This window comes from Natator depressus, chromosome 14, assembly GCF_965152275.1.
Source record: "Natator depressus isolate rNatDep1 chromosome 14, rNatDep2.hap1, whole genome shotgun sequence".
NCBI lineage: Eukaryota > Metazoa > Chordata > Testudines > Cheloniidae > Natator > Natator depressus.
In genome coordinates, this window is record NC_134247.1 from 9,714,928 (window position 1) to 9,730,422 (window position 15,495).

General features: G+C 44.6%; 1 protein-coding gene across 2 annotated transcripts in view; it reads right to left on the reverse strand.

Moving 5' to 3' along the window:
* Nucleotides 1–15,495, reverse strand: part of RAB11FIP4 (RAB11 family interacting protein 4) — a 203,818-nt gene that overhangs the window by 8,373 nt on the left and 179,950 nt on the right. For both annotated transcript variants that reach the window (XM_074971911.1, XM_074971912.1), the window contains 10 exons: nucleotides 14,020–14,243; nucleotides 11,630–11,812; nucleotides 10,390–10,524; nucleotides 8,542–8,577; nucleotides 6,810–6,909; nucleotides 5,105–5,208; nucleotides 4,346–4,486; nucleotides 2,833–2,914; nucleotides 1,875–2,012; nucleotides 1,142–1,300 (listed from right to left, as the gene is read on the reverse strand). In XM_074971911.1, coding sequence (XP_074828012.1) covers nucleotides 1,142–1,300; nucleotides 1,875–2,012; nucleotides 2,833–2,914; nucleotides 4,346–4,486; nucleotides 5,105–5,208; nucleotides 6,810–6,909; nucleotides 8,542–8,577; nucleotides 10,390–10,524; nucleotides 11,630–11,812; nucleotides 14,020–14,243 — 1,302 coding nt within the window. The remainder of the gene's footprint in view (nucleotides 1–1,141; nucleotides 1,301–1,874; nucleotides 2,013–2,832; nucleotides 2,915–4,345; nucleotides 4,487–5,104; nucleotides 5,209–6,809; nucleotides 6,910–8,541; nucleotides 8,578–10,389; nucleotides 10,525–11,629; nucleotides 11,813–14,019; nucleotides 14,244–15,495) is intronic.

Here is a 15,495-nt window from a genome sequence, read left to right on the forward strand (position 1 = left end):
TACAGGGCCTTCACAGAAGACCTTTCCTACTGATCCCAGCTGTGGATCAGCTTCTGTGCCAAGCGTGATACACTTAAAAGAACAAACAAACTAACAAACCCATGTGTATCTTCACTTTGTTCAGCCACTTAGTACAGAAAATGGAAAACTATCAGCCCTATCTTCATCTTTGTCTTCAAATATGATTACTGTAAGCATTCCAATTTTGGGGACAGTCTTCAAGCAACACAGACTCCAGTCAGAGTTATTGGGATGACCCCTAGGAGCTTAGTCATATTGGGGAGAAAAATACAGACTGACAAAAGTGCCCCAACTCAAATATGCCTTTATTATTTGTGGCCAAGATGACAAAACTTCCTTTGTGCACATGTACCACGTTTACTGATGTATGAATTGCTTTTAGGGTCCAGTTCATATAGCGTAAGGGTCCCCAAACTGTGGGGCATACCCCCCCCCGAGGGGGGGGGGCATGGCAGGGCCTGGGCCAGCCCCCAAGAGGGGGAAGGGGGAGAACCACCCAGCCCCACTCCGCCCCCAGCTCTCAGGCGTGGCTCCATTCCTGGCCCTAGCTCTGGCTCCATTCCTGGCCCCTGACTGTGGCCCAACTGTGGCTTCCGCTCCTGGCATCAGCGTCAGCCCCTGGCTATGACTCTGTTCTCGCTTCCAGCCCCAGACCTGCCCGCAGCTGCGGCCCCCCTCCCCAGCAGCAGCAGCCTCCCTCCTGGTCCCGGGGCAGGACCATGAAAAGTTTGGGGACCACTGATATAAAGGATAGCAGCCTACTACTGATGCCAGCTAACAGAGTTACTTCCTTATCAAAGTGACATGGCCTATGGATCTGAAAGCCTCCAGTTTGGATCACGCGGTCAACCCACGTGAGTCGTTGCGAAGGAGACACAAATGCATGAGCATGGCTCTTGCACTATGCAGGCTGCATTTACAATCCTTTCAAAAAGCAAACAGAGCTTGGGAAGTCTTAAATGCAAACACTATAAAGAGCCTCCATATCAGGGCAATGAAAGTTTCTCTTGGGAGTTTGTTGATAAAAGTCACAATTAGAGATATTTTTCCAGCATCTCTGCATGATTATCCAATCATCACCCCATGAACATGAGAGGCCTGGAGCCCCCATCCTGCTCACCTGCTTTAGCCGTTTAATTTCATGCTCCATTTCCACTTCCCTCGTTCTTGCGTTGAATTCACTCACACTAGACGAGGAGCTTCTCCCCCGGCCAGGGCGCTCGCAATCTAGCTTGTACAGCTGCAGGTGCTCCAGCTCCTTTCGCAAGTCCTCAATGAGCTGCAAGGAGATGAAGACAGGATGGTCCATTTCAATAAGCAGCAAATGACCACCTGCATACGAACTGATCAGCTCTTCAGGGCAGGGACTGCCTAGGTGTTTGGAGGATAACTGGTGCAGTGTGGCTCTGATCCAGACCAGGGCAGCTGGGCGCTTCTGCAACACAGCCAGCCCCTCAGCAGCCCATCTTAGGAAGTGCTGATCACACAGCCAGTTTATGAAGTGCAAGGATATCTAAGGAACCTTGAAAGGCACCTTCACAGCTGCACCTTTTCAGAGGCATGGAGATCATGGGAGAGCAGCGCCAAAGTCTACAATTGTGGCAGGGACTATCAGTACGTGTTTGTACAGCGCCTAGCACAATGGGGCTGCCAACCTGCTCAATGCCTCTAGGCACTCCTGCAATACAAGTAAGGGTTAAATAATAAGTGCCACAGGGGGAAATGCCACATCGACAACATTATCCCTGGGTCCTGCTGTGGCAGCCCTTGCATGTGACAATGCACCTATTGATTTACTCACTCTTGCAAGGAAGGGCTGCCGGAGTGGGCTCTGCACCTCTGTTCATACCCACCTCCTGAGTAGCTTCCCTCTCCTTGTTAAACTCTAGTCTGTTCTGTCGCAGTTTGTCCATCATCCTTTTGTACAAGTCCATCTCGTCCTTCAGCCGCAGACTGGTGTCTTCCAACCTATCCGACATGCGTTGCCTCTCCTGAAACAAACCAGGAGCTTGATAGCCAAGTTGGACTCCCCCGGCCCATCATGTTTCCAGATCATTGTTTTACACCATACTCATTGGCCAACACCATTCATCAGCATGGGTGCAGCTACTCTATAGGCCATGTTGCAACTAGAAACTTAATCTCCTGGAGGTCAATCCTTCCAGCTATCTGTATGCAGAGCTGTATTCAAATCAGTGGAAGTTCTGAGTGTACTAGCACTTAGCAGGATCAGGGCCACTATATAAGCAAGCAGCCTCCCAGGATCACAAAAACAGGTACTTTATCTGTCAGTGACTATTCCAGAACTCTTCCGAGAGCCAGAGAAGTGGGATATTTCTGTATAGTTTAGGGAGATAATGTCTCAAAAAGCATAAAAGCTTAAACACAAACACAAACTTGCCATTTGAAGACCGAGAACTCTCCTCTTCATCCCCTGCCATCATTTTCCTTGCAAAACCCTTCAGTTTTCAAACTGATTTAGGAGAACGCAATTCATTTTACCACACTGAAAGGAAAACTCACTATGCCTCTGATCTAATGCCTAACGAAGTCAATGGAAAGACACCCATTCATTTCAATGGGCCATGGACAGGACTATAAAAGCCAGTCACTTTTGAAGTTTGCCTCAGCAATATTCCTTTAGGTGTGAAGTGTGACTGAGGGTCTCCCAATTCCATTTACATTATTTTTCTCTTATTTTGGGGATTGTCAGTTAAAAAAGCCTATCGTTTAGTGACTAATTTTTGCCCACACAGCTGACTAGCAGTCACTTATTACACAGATATGTTCAGCACTCAGAAGTTTAATTACCTCATCTAGTTTCTCTGTTTGCGATTTCAGTCGCGTAACAGTGGTTTTGAGTTCACCATTTTCTTCTTCAAGCTGTTGAACCCTGTATAAAGACAGCGAGATTTACAGTAAACACAATCGGCAGGGAAAGTGTGGGGGATTGAGAGAAACATGCTCCCCAGAAAACCCCATTCATCTGGTCTCTTTATTGAGCCTAGGTGTTTAAAGACAAAACTTCTCCCAGTGGTTTTCAGCAGTATCACTGACTTGGTTTAAGTGGCCAAAGATCCATATGGACATTTGGATGTGAGGGGGACAAGACCCTGAATAGAGCCTAAGAGAAAGGAACCAGTCCACAGAGAAGTGTCTGATACAGTTGGCCCCAGTTCCTTCCTTGAAGCACTAATTTTAGAAAGCCAAATACCTACTTATTTAAGCTGCTCATGTAGACTTCTACGTTCAATGGTTGCTGAGAAAGCAGTGACATGTCCGTATACGAAGCCGGTAATAAGAGGCAACTGGACTTTTACTGTCTTCTAAGCTTCTACTGGGCATCTCTTGCACAAAGACAGAGCACACAAGGCCCGACTTGCCACCCTGAACCTTGGGCAGTAATTTACCAGCATTCTAGTAGCTTTTTACACCCATTCTGCATAGATATAAACAGCTTCCCAAGGGCTAAGACAGCAGAGACTCAGTCTCACATCCTTCCTGTCCTGGTTGAAGATAAAATAGACGCCTGTGTCTGCGTAGAGGCAACAGGAATAGAGTCCTTGGCCCAAGTTCTAGTTTTATGGTTGATTGTGCTTTATAGATTTCTTGGGCATGCTCACAGGAGGCTCTCTTATAGGCTTTGCTGCCTCAGAATATGCCAGAGCTACAGCGTGGCATCCTTCAGTGCCCAGTGCAAGGCCCTTGGCTGAATGTCTGTACATCTGGGAGAACATCTGGCAGCTGACTGCAGTTGGGTTCTTGTCAGCAGTGTGAGGGTAATTATTTTCCTGTTTGATCTGAGTGATGGTAGGTGCTCAGAAAGCCATTAGTGAAGTACATTTACATAACACATTTGTTCTTATGCCATAAGACACACTGCCACAATGCAACTTGAGTAGGGAGTCAACAAATCTCAGTTCAGGGGAAAAGCCAAGTGTATCCCATTCTCCTGTCCTTTTTGGGTATGTAGTTTGTCTATCAAGTTGTTCTGCATGGGCAGACCTCTACCAAGGGGGCTCTGTGAACAGGGATCAGCTGGGAGAATTTGGGTCTTACTGTAAGTTCTCCAGGGCAGGGATCCTTCCTACACTCAAAAAACTTAGCATGCCTTTGGACGTTACACAACTAAGTGACTCCTCTTCAATTATTTTAAGTATCTAACCCGCAACCATCTGCACACAAGGCAACATACAATCTAGGTTCACACACTAATGGAAAAAGTGGATTACAAAAAAAAAAAACACATGAGGAAAACAGTCATTAGATCTTCTGCTTCAATGTGGATCTAAACACCACATCATCCCAGCTAGTATGTTTTTACCTTGTATTTAGCAGTTCAATTTCAGTGCCCTTTTCTTTTTCATACTTGCTGTATGCTTCTCTATGCCGTTTTGTTTCTTCTTCCAGCGTTTGTTCAGCTGACGTCTCTTGGTCTTTCAACAGTTCTTCTAGTTCATGAACTCTAGGAAGGTCAGTCATTTTGGTAACAATTTCACACATTCAAGAACATCAAATACACACACACACACACACACACACACACTTTTATTCTATACTGATTTATCACTTAGATCCTTTTATGCACACTTCCCAGCAGCCAAAGTTAAGGAATATCTATTTCTCCATTATGGCCATTCTCTGTATTAACATGCTGGATTCTCTCTGTGAACGTAGGCCAGTTTTCTGCCGCGAGTCTGTATACCATAAAAGACATGGGGGCATCCCCTTCATAACATGATGTGAGATGACTCTCCCTAGACAGCCAGCTGCAAGCAAGTCAGATACTCTGCTTGGCAGGACCATAACTGCTACTCTTGGTTAAAGGACACAATTCACTGCACATGCAGCAAGTCTGTGGAGTTCCATTTTTTGGGCTTCCCAGATGAAAAGCTTTGAGGACACTTGCTCTGTGTATGACAGTGACACGCACAAAATTCACCTGAAAGTTCGCACTTTGTTCTATTTAAGCAGCTGGGACCCAATACTGGATTTCCACTTTCCTTCTAGTCTCATTATAGCTCTGCTCCTGAAGAAATTGCAGTGACACAGCACAGAGGAAGCAGGCTGCATGTTTTATTACCTGTGAACTAGCTGCGTGTTCTCCTGTTTCAGTTTGCTCTTCAGGTCTCCGTTTGTCATGTTATCATTTTCCAGTTCGGTCACCTTTTTTTCTAAATAAGTGACCTAGAAAGAGAAGAGGATTTGAGTCTCTTTCACACCCACCCAGCCTCTTACATCTAAACCACAAGAGGGGGCAAAGCTGCACTTGAGTGCCAAAGGCAAAATTTAATACAAGGGTCTAGGTTTCCAAGAGAGCAGGAGTACATCTAGTTCTGATCTTCCCTTAAGGTCACGTCCCCAAAAACTGATCAATGCAAACACACAATGAATTGACGCTTAGAAGTGCATATTTACTGGAATTAAATACATAGAGACATACACATACATACATACACATAAGCTGCTTAGCATCACTTTAATAGACAGATTGGTGTTCATGCAAATGAAGTAATGACACTCAGCCTCTTGCAACAAGGTAGTGCAATGAGATTTAGTGCTTATGAGGGTGAATTCTCCAAGGCGGTAGGCAGGCTTGGCTTCTACCAAAGTGACTCTCACAGGACTCCCTTGAAGGGCCCTTGTAGGGTCAGCCTGTTGGAGGGAAAGTGATGCAGTGGGACAGGGCCCCAGACTGGAAGGCAAAACCTGGGCTCTATACACAGCTCTGCCATGGACTTGCTGCTGCAGCTTGGGCAGGTCACATTGGCCAAGAGTGTCCCCTAATTTTAGGTGCCCAACTTGAGATGCCTTGAGCCTGAGTTTGGATTTGGGAGTGCTCACCTCCCTGAAAATCAAGCCCCTGTAAGGTGCCTCAGAAGTCGGGCTCAAAAATGAGGCACTGAAAGCTTGAGTTTGCTTATATAAATTTTGGACTTTGAGGCCCAGTGGGCCTCAGTTTGGGAAACTGAGCTAAGCTGCAGCAAAATGAGCAGCTACCTCGATAATGGAATTGACAGACACATTGGGCCCAATCTCATTCACAGTAAGGCTTCTTTATGCTGCTCTGGCAGTCCAGAGGGGCCATAAATGGACGTACTTGTCATCCATACTAGCTTTATTGGCATATGAATTTTACAGGCCCTTTTACACTGTCAGAGCACAGGTAAGGGCTTTACACAGAAGTTGTCCCACTATCACTATACCAGTGTAGTTAAAGCAGTACAACCGCTTAGGGTAGACGCCGTTATACTGGCATGGCTAGCCGTGGGGGGGGGGGGGGGGAAGAGAATAAACTATGCTGGCATAAAACACCTTTATATTGCTATAACTGTACCCATGCAAGAGTTTTACTGGGATAACTATTTTAGTTTAAAAAAATGTATATTATATATAAATAACCTCATGTGCAACTGAAATACCAATACAAAAGCTATGTTTTGACCAGGCATTTAGTGGAGATAAGAATCGGACCCATTGTTGCTTTTTCATTTTCTTACTCCGTGAAAGGCTTACATATTAATCAAGTTAGATATATTTCAATAAAGAATTCTTAGCTTGTACTTTCATTCTCTTTTTGGTTAGGTTCTTCTATTTCTTTTGGGAGAGGAAGTGAACATGAACTTTGGGATATTCCATTACTCCTCACTTTTCGTTAGAGATCCTGACTGATCTTGCCCATATCTACTAGCCACCTCGGGTGGCTCTTTCTGGTAGACAGACAGGTTTCTGGCTGCACCAACAAGAGCTGTGCTGAATCTGTCAATCATGATGTGAAGGCTCCTCACCTTTTCAGTGATATCATTATCGCACGAGTCTATGCTGTCTCGGAACAAGTCCTCCGTGCTGCCATTGCTGCTGCTGAAATTACTGTTGTGGAAGAGTTGTCTGGAAGAGCAGAAGGATTATTTTACATCATAGGGGGGAAAAAAGAGTCTACTTTATGGACTGGCTTTGCACCTTGAATGTCCCCAGCTAACATCTGTGCAATAGCTTCAACATAACTTAACTACGTATGGCTCCGATTACACTTGACTTTGTCGTCCTACTTTAACCAATACGTTTATTCCACGATGCAAATGTCTGTTGCTTGTCAAATTAGGCAGGGTTAAAAAGAGGTTAGGTGTTTATAGTTAACCACTATTTGTCCTTGTCCATGCCAGATGTAAAGTTAAAGTTGCATGTAACATCATGTTCACTTACATGCTAGATGCCAAATCTGGGGGAAGGTGAGACCTAAGTGATGTTGATAGGCTTCTGTGTAGCTATACCTACCAGTTTTGCAGAACAAGTGGCACAAAAGTTCTCTTTATTTACAGAAAAAACAGAAGATTCCACTGTGTGATGCTGCAATATGCAAGAATTAAGAATACTTAAGACAGGTTTGAAACTACCTGTTTGGAAGTTACGTACAAGCTGCACGTTTGTAGATTTTCCTCACCACATTATGATGCTTTAACTTTGAGAGAGGATATGCCACCGTCCGGTACGTACAAAAAGTCACTGCTTCCCAAAGAGAGCTAGCATTAAGATTTCCTGGACCAGATCCAGTATGAGTATTGCATTCCTCCCCCCGCCCAACCCAAGTCCATGTACTTAGTCTTAACTTGGACCTGACTCTGGTGTGACCACCATTTTTAAACAGCTGGGCAATTCCCTTTGCCCTCTGGCAACAAAACTAGGTCAGGAAGGCAATAATAGTAATTCCTGATGGGGCATAAGATGCAAACAGGATGGCATCTTTTCAAACTCCTAACAAGGAAACAACTTGCTGATTCACCTACGGGGCCAGCTTGTCCACTCCAAGAGCCTGTTGTTGACTAGAATGGCTCTGATGAGTTCGCTCACCTATGCGATATTGAAGGCGGCAGCTCTATAATCAGAGAAATGATATTCTTCCTAAATCCAGCACCCAAGTGGCTATGTTGGCCTCCAGACAGAAGAGATTTTATTACAACACTTTCAGCAACATGACGCTAACTTGGAATTCAATTAGCTTAGTTTCCCATTCATGTGCAATGCCACACCTATACAGTCTCTCCTCCACATTGGTGGGTAATTAATTCCTTCACCAGGGACTTCATGCCAGGAGGTGCTGAGAGAGTCTCTCAATTGAGACCATACAGAATTAGTTGCGGACAAAGAACTACATTAAATTGTAGTGAGCGTGGAATAAGGCTGCATAGAAATAAGTCAGCAAAGCCGGTAAATAGGGGTTTGACTAACCAACTTCTGTTTTATAAGCTAACTCAGAATTAAATATGCTACTTGACTGGGGAGGGAAGAGAGAAGGAGGAATCCTAACCTTAAGCTGCATTTCTTCTGATGCTGCTGCTTCCAGCCGCAACCATGTCAAACCTCCTCCCCTCCCCAACACTTCCTCCCCACCTAAAGCTTCTCTTCTGCACACCCTATTTGGTTTCTTTTGAGTACTTCATTCTTAGCATGAATGCGTGACATCAACATGAATTCTGGTCACAAATGATTTCAAAGTACTCAGAATGAGCTCAAGTGTCTTACCTTCCAAAAGCTGTGCTTGAGATTTTTCGGTTGGGGCTACGTGGAGACAGAAGGAATAATGTAGTAAGCAAGCAGTTTATTTGGTTATTGTGCAATTCAGTAAAATCTCAGTTTAGTTGCCAATTGAGTTCTGTACAGTATATACAGCTGTCTTATTTTAGCTTTTAATTTGCTCCACCAAAACATGGTCATAAAACTTAATCATAAACTACTCTAATAACTAATGGAACTCCTTGCCAGAGGATGTTGTGAAGGCCAAGACTATAACAGAACTAGTTCAAAAAAGAACTAGATAAATTCATGGAGGATAGTTCCATCAATGGCTATTAGCCAGGATGGGCAGGGATGGTGTCCCTAGCCTCCGTTTGCCAGAAGCTGGGAATGGGCGACAGGGGATGGATCATTGGAGGATTACCTGTTCTGTTCATTCCCTCGGGGGCACCTGGCATTGGCCTCTGTCAGAAGACAGGACACTGGGCTAGATGGACCTTTAGTCTGACCCAGTATGGCCATTCTTATGCAACATGAAGTTGGGTGTAGAGCCATAAGCTACCGTGATCATGAATAAAATGAATTTGGAAATACTATATTCAGTACAAACAGCACTAACAGATTTTTGCCAGCTTGAGTCAAAATGAAACTGTAGAACAGTATCTGCTGCAACTCATACACACGAGCAAATCCACTAGCCACACCTACCCCACGATACATAGAAATGCATGGCTCTGTGACAGAGACTGATTGCACATCTTTTGTTGAAGCAGAACACTACTCTGAATTCAGGACTGTCAGTTGCAACATCAAATTTCATACCAAAATCGTCGAAGATACAACCATCACATTTTACATTTTAGCAGGTTACATACTGCTGTGACAGCAGCTGTAACTGTTACATAACATATACTTGGTCATTGTTTTCTTATCAAGACTAGATGAAGTGCATTATGTTCTAGTTCCTGGGAATGTGAAACAAGGCAAGCTTTGTATTCAGCTTCTAGGGGGAGCTAAAGGTTCACAGATGAATTGCCACAATAAGCAAGGGATTTGTAGAAATATTTAGACTCCTTCAGAGTCTAAGAAAAATGCTTTGCAATTATCTATCTACCTACCTACATGTGGGTGGCAATACTGGGGATAGAGATATAAAGGAAAAAGCTAGAACTCTTGAGGAAGTCACCATCATCCTGGTTTTAAAGTTGCATTGTTTTCCCAAATCTGGTTTTAGGTTAATAAAATCCTCAAGCCACTTGAATCAAGCCATAGAATCTAGAGATCCTGGGGCAGATTCTCAGCTGGTGTAAACTGTCAGTCCCGTTGACATCCATGACCACAGCAGTGGAGCTAGGACAATTTACGCTAGCTGAGGATCCATCCCAGAGACTCATTAGATCAACTTATCTCCCTCCGTGATAGAAACGTGCTACAGGGAACAATCTCAGACAAGTAACAGTATTTTATCCATGGGTGCTGAGCAGTAGGGCTTCCCACTTCCTTGGGGAGGTCGTTCCACAGGCAAATACCACCCACACTCTGCAATTCAAGATCTCATTGTTTAAGTATTTAAAATGAAGAGGACATTAGTGCTCCAACTGAGAAATAGTTTCTTGATGGTAGGGAGAAGTTCTTGTTAAAATCAGGCAAGGTTTGAATATCCTATGCTATTCTTCAACAACAACTGCCTGTTACATTTGATACTAGCTAGATGTGATGTATTGGATACAAGTTAACAGGAAAAAAAGATGGGGCATATTACTGCAGTTTCCCCTTCTTATTTAGTAGCTGTTACTTTGACTGCTGGCTAACCCCATTTCAAAAGGGACTGCTGAGAACGGAGTGCTGGCAACTCACCTGTTTGCTTTCAAGTTTTTCAGCCTCGCTTCCAAGTCATTAAGCAGGTTTATTTTTTTGCAGCACTGCGAGCAGTAGACGTCCAGTAACTCGCTGTTATAAACGTGCCTCATTTTCCTTGGCGTTTGCCCAGCACTGTTTGCGGGAAAGGAGACATGTTACTGGCTATTGTTACTAATTCAAATTCATTTCCCTCTTACTGGTATTTCATAAATAGTCACGTTGCAGTAAGCGTGCTGGGGAATGCACTGCCACTCCCATCACACCTGCTCTGTCAAGGCCAGCTACAGGAACAGAGATGGGGTTCCAGAGCCCATTCGGATCAACTATATGCTGCTAATTACCACACTACCAAATCCCACTTGGAGGAGGGATTTTAAAAGAGCAAATGGTTTCTGCTATGTCTACACCAGTGGTTTTCAAACTTTTCAGGCTGGGTACCCCTTTCCAAATAATGCAGTCTACCGCATACCCCTATCTGAGATAGGGTCATAATATACCCATGATTAGATTGACAAGTCTGACTAAACACAACATGTCTGCTATTACAGGATTTTTCTTGCATACCCCCGGTGAGCTCACATACTCCTAGGAGGTTGAAAACCACTGGTCTATGCTATCAGAACCACTGAGAGTCTGATTCTCGGTTATTCTGAGCCCAGGGTAATGGGAAAAGACAGGATCAGCTGATTTTAGTACTTGGAGAGGGAGAGAGAGACGCTGAACTACAGAGTGAGTACTTCCTGAAGAGATTTAAGACATTCAGGTTCAATCTTCTTTATTTTTTTCCCAATACAAGCTCATCCATCCTTACAAGACATGGCTTTTTGTAAGGGAATATTTAATACACAGTGTTAGAATGCTAAAAAGGAGGGAGACGTTCATACTAGTCATCCCCAAACATTGCACAAGCACTAACATTCTTCAAGGTCTAATCTGATTTCCAGCTTTAAGTCAGTCAATTTCTAATAGTTGCGAAATCCAAGTATTGCAATATATAAAGAGAATCAATCTAGGAGCAAAGCTAGGGGGTTTATTGCAGTGTGACCTGACGTTACGGGCACTGGAAACAAACAATGTAGTCGTTGCTATGGCTTTTAAAAGAAAGACATTTGCTAGTAGTGTTGTGGGCAGAAATTGAAATTTTAGTTTTAAAATAACTAGACAATCCAAGAAGTTCTGGTACGGCCCCTGTACACATGCTCAGAAGAATACACTGTCAAAATAAATAAGTACCAACCTGGAAGACACAGATGAGCCAAGGTCAGAGTAGGCATTGGTTCTGGTCTCATCATCAGGGCATGGACTGCTGGGAGTAAAATCCACATCATCTCCTTCCCCATAGTCTTCAAATTGTTCCTCGTTACTGATCAGAGAGGCGGTGGAATAGGTGGAGAGGTCAGAGGGGTTGTGAGGACTTGACCTGAAACAAGGCATCAGAATGGGTAGGAGGCCAACCCTCAGAAGACTGCCTTTTGCCCAAAGCAGTTTTCTCAGCTGGTCTGGGCTGGCAACTTCTTATTCAAAAGTCAAAAGCTTTCATGATCCACTTGCATTTACTAAAAAAACCTACCCCTAATTACAGCAATAAACCCATATAACAGTGTGTGTGTTTGTGTTTTGTGAGGTTGACAGGACAACTGACCTTCAAGGGCAAGGGATGTGGCAATCGGTGAAACAATATTCTTTAACTTTAGATTGTAATAACATTTTCAATGCCTCACGCTCCCTTGCCTTTCATGAGCTTCCTCCTCTGGTGCGGAGGGTGTCACAACACACAAAGCTGACCTAAGAGCTCAGGAAGCACTTTAAAAAATTGGGGTAGAGAACAGAGTTAAATAATTTGCTGAGGGTCACATGACAAGTAAGTGGCAGAGCCAGAATGAAATGGGAGCCTGACTCAAGTCTCCTTGACAATACGGCCGTTTCTGTATTACTGCTGTTTTTACAAGAAGCTAGACTCCTCTGCATGAGATCTCACAAGCAGGGCCCTTTCATCTGTACCTGGTCTCTTCTGGAATCTAAAGTTTAAACAAAGCAACATTTTAAAGTGAACGGTGGCTGGATGGCACAAATGTCATTTTCACATCCTGCCCCCTGCCAGTATTTCAGATGTAGGCTTTCGTTTTTCCCTCCTTTGCTGAGATGCACTTGTAATTCATATTTCTAAAGGTCAATAATTTACAAAGCCAGAATTTAGGGCAACTCAAGTCTTGCACAGAACAAGAGGACATTTGGGACCATACACATAGGCAGGCTTAAATTCTGCTAGAGGAGATTTATCAGATTACTCCTCCCTGAAGAGGGGACAGATTAGTAACTAGTCAGCAAAGCATTTTAACACCTTCTGTTCTTAAAGGTTGCAGTAAAGATTGTGCACGGAAGGGTTCTGGGGACCAAAATTTGTATAGACCCAGTAGCTGCAGTTACTGTGTTAGATACTCATCTGGCCCCCCCATTACCGTAGCTTCTGAGCACCTCAGTATTTACCCTCAGATCCCCACTTCAAGGTAGGGCAGGGCTATTATCCCCATTTTACAGAGGGGGAACTGAGGCACAGGGAGACTAAGTGACTTGCCAAAGGTCACTCAGGAAGTCTGTGGTGGAGCAGGGAATTGAACCGAGGTGCTCCAAACTAGCACCCTAACCATGAGGTCATCCTTCTCCAGGCCTACTGCTCCCCATAGCCAGAACTGACTGGAGGCCTACACCTTGCTCCTCTTCTGTTATCTAGACCCACAACTCCAGAAACGCTTCAGTGGTTGGGACCTTCCCAACCCATCCCTCCCACAGTCTATGATTGGCAGATGTGCCGTGAATGAGGCATGGATTACAGGAAGAGAAAGGAGGGTCATGATTAAGGCAGTTGAATACTGCCCTGGAGAATTGGATTTTATCCCTGCCTCTGCCACAGAGGTTCTACACGATGCTGGGCAAGTCACTTACCCCAAACTTTTCACAGGCAGTCACTAATCGTCTGATCCTTCTTTTCTGGGTGCCTGATGTGACTTTTTAACGTCACAGGCCCAGGCCTGCAAAGCCCTAGCGGCAAACAAACTGAACGGTGCCTCCTGATGTCAGGGGGAATCCAACGCACAGGATGGCAACGCAAAGCTCCTCAACTACATCTGCAAAGCCTATTCAGCCCAGCCCTCACATCCTTTGAGCATGACAGAAGAGTAACTAAGGCTGAAGAAGCACCTGCACACTCTGGTGCTTTGCTGTGGATTCACACTGGAGTCCTAACACAAATGGGCTCCAGGAGATAGGAAGGCGAACAAGGAAAACTCACCCATTTTTGGCAATTAGCACAGTGCTCAAACTTCATCAGAACTCAACCAGCGCTGTCACTATAAAGCGGGACTTTGTCCCGGCCGAGGTGCCACAGACACGCATTCAACCTACTGGAGCCTGGCGAACAAGCCAGAAGACACAAGGGCTGAGATTTCCAAGGCCACTAGGGGAGATGGATGACCAAATCCCATTCATTTTAAATAGAGGGATCTGGACACCTAATTCCATATGTCGGAGAACCTCAGCCCAGACCGGCCTAAAACAAGAGGGATCAGCTGGTTTAACCTCCCCTACCCTGCACAAGACTCATGTCTTGACAGGCACCTCACCACTCACTTGTCTACAGGCAGAAAGAGTCCACTGAGCACGCTGTCCTTCTCTTCACTGCCACACACATCGGATGCCTCAGAGCTCTGCGCACTCTCGATGGCACTGTCCATGTCGGACTCATGGTGGACCTCTTGCTGGGCCAGGGTCATCGTGTCTTCATCAGGAAACAGCTCGGACTCACTGTACACACTTTCACCGTCCAAATAGGCACCGTCCTGGATTTCGCTACCCTGTCCGTGGAAGGGAAAGACCAGTCAGGAGGCATACAAGTTTGCGGCAAGACATGCAGAGTAAATGAAAGCAGCAGCCATATCCCTCTCCTAAAAACACCATCAGCATGCTGGTATTCGCATCAGAATCACATTTAATCACATTTGGAGGGCCCGATCCTGCAAACACTCAATGCACAGAGCTTCTCCTAAAGCATAAAACATTGCACACCTCTAACCAGCGTTACATAGTGTTACAGAGAGCCAGCTGCAGGAATGCTTGTCTGGAACCACAACCTGCCTTTGACAGCGAGTGTCAACTAGGGCAGAACTGACTCCTGTTCACAACTGGGCTTGTATGTCCCCATCTTGCACAACCAGAAATCTCTGGTCTCCAATATTCATTTATCTGCAATGTTCTTTTCCCATAGTGTCCTTTACCAAGAAAGGTAGGGAGGGAACAGATTTTCACTGGTCAGAGTAATATAACCTCAGTAGAAATGCAGGACCTAGTAGTAGCTATTTGCTTATTTGTTGAAAGGAAGAAGAATTTTGGGCCCAAATTTCCCCTCCACCGTACAGCAATTACCACAAGTCATTAGCCAGATATATTTTTGTATGCTTTCCAGTTTTGTTGTTATCCAGACTTCTCTTCCAGCACATAGCAGTGCTGGTACATGCGTTAGCATATACTGGGAGCTGTGGTCTATCCTCGTGGATGCTTGGTTATTTTCTCTATGCTTTGAAAACACAAGAACCAGTCAAATGCCGAAGATTAATCTTCACTTGTAAAATTAAAGAAGCCCCTTACTAAGAGGACATTATAAAGGAGCAGCAGTGTCTGACATGAGACAAGTGTGGTGTGACTAACAGCTTTGTCACCCAGCTGAAGCAACAAGGAACTACTCTTTACCAGAGGAAAACTTCAACCTCTTGAAAACAGCCATTTGTAACAATCGTTACCAGAAATTCAGGTCTTATCTATCCTGTTTTTTCCTGGAAGACTGACATTGGCGGAACTAGCAGGATTATAATGTTACAGAGACCAAGCCTGCGAGCCCTGATTTATATGAAAGCAAAACTGATTTTTTTATTCAGACTTTTGAACTTAGAGTTTTAGAGAATTATTTAATGCCATTGACCTAAACACAGTTGGGAGGAAAGCACGCTGTACTCTACAGCTTCAAAACACCCCACTAATTCACGTAAGGACACCCACTCCAATTCCCTGGGTCCTCCAAAAGTTAGTCCAGCAAAAATAGGGGTGTGGGTG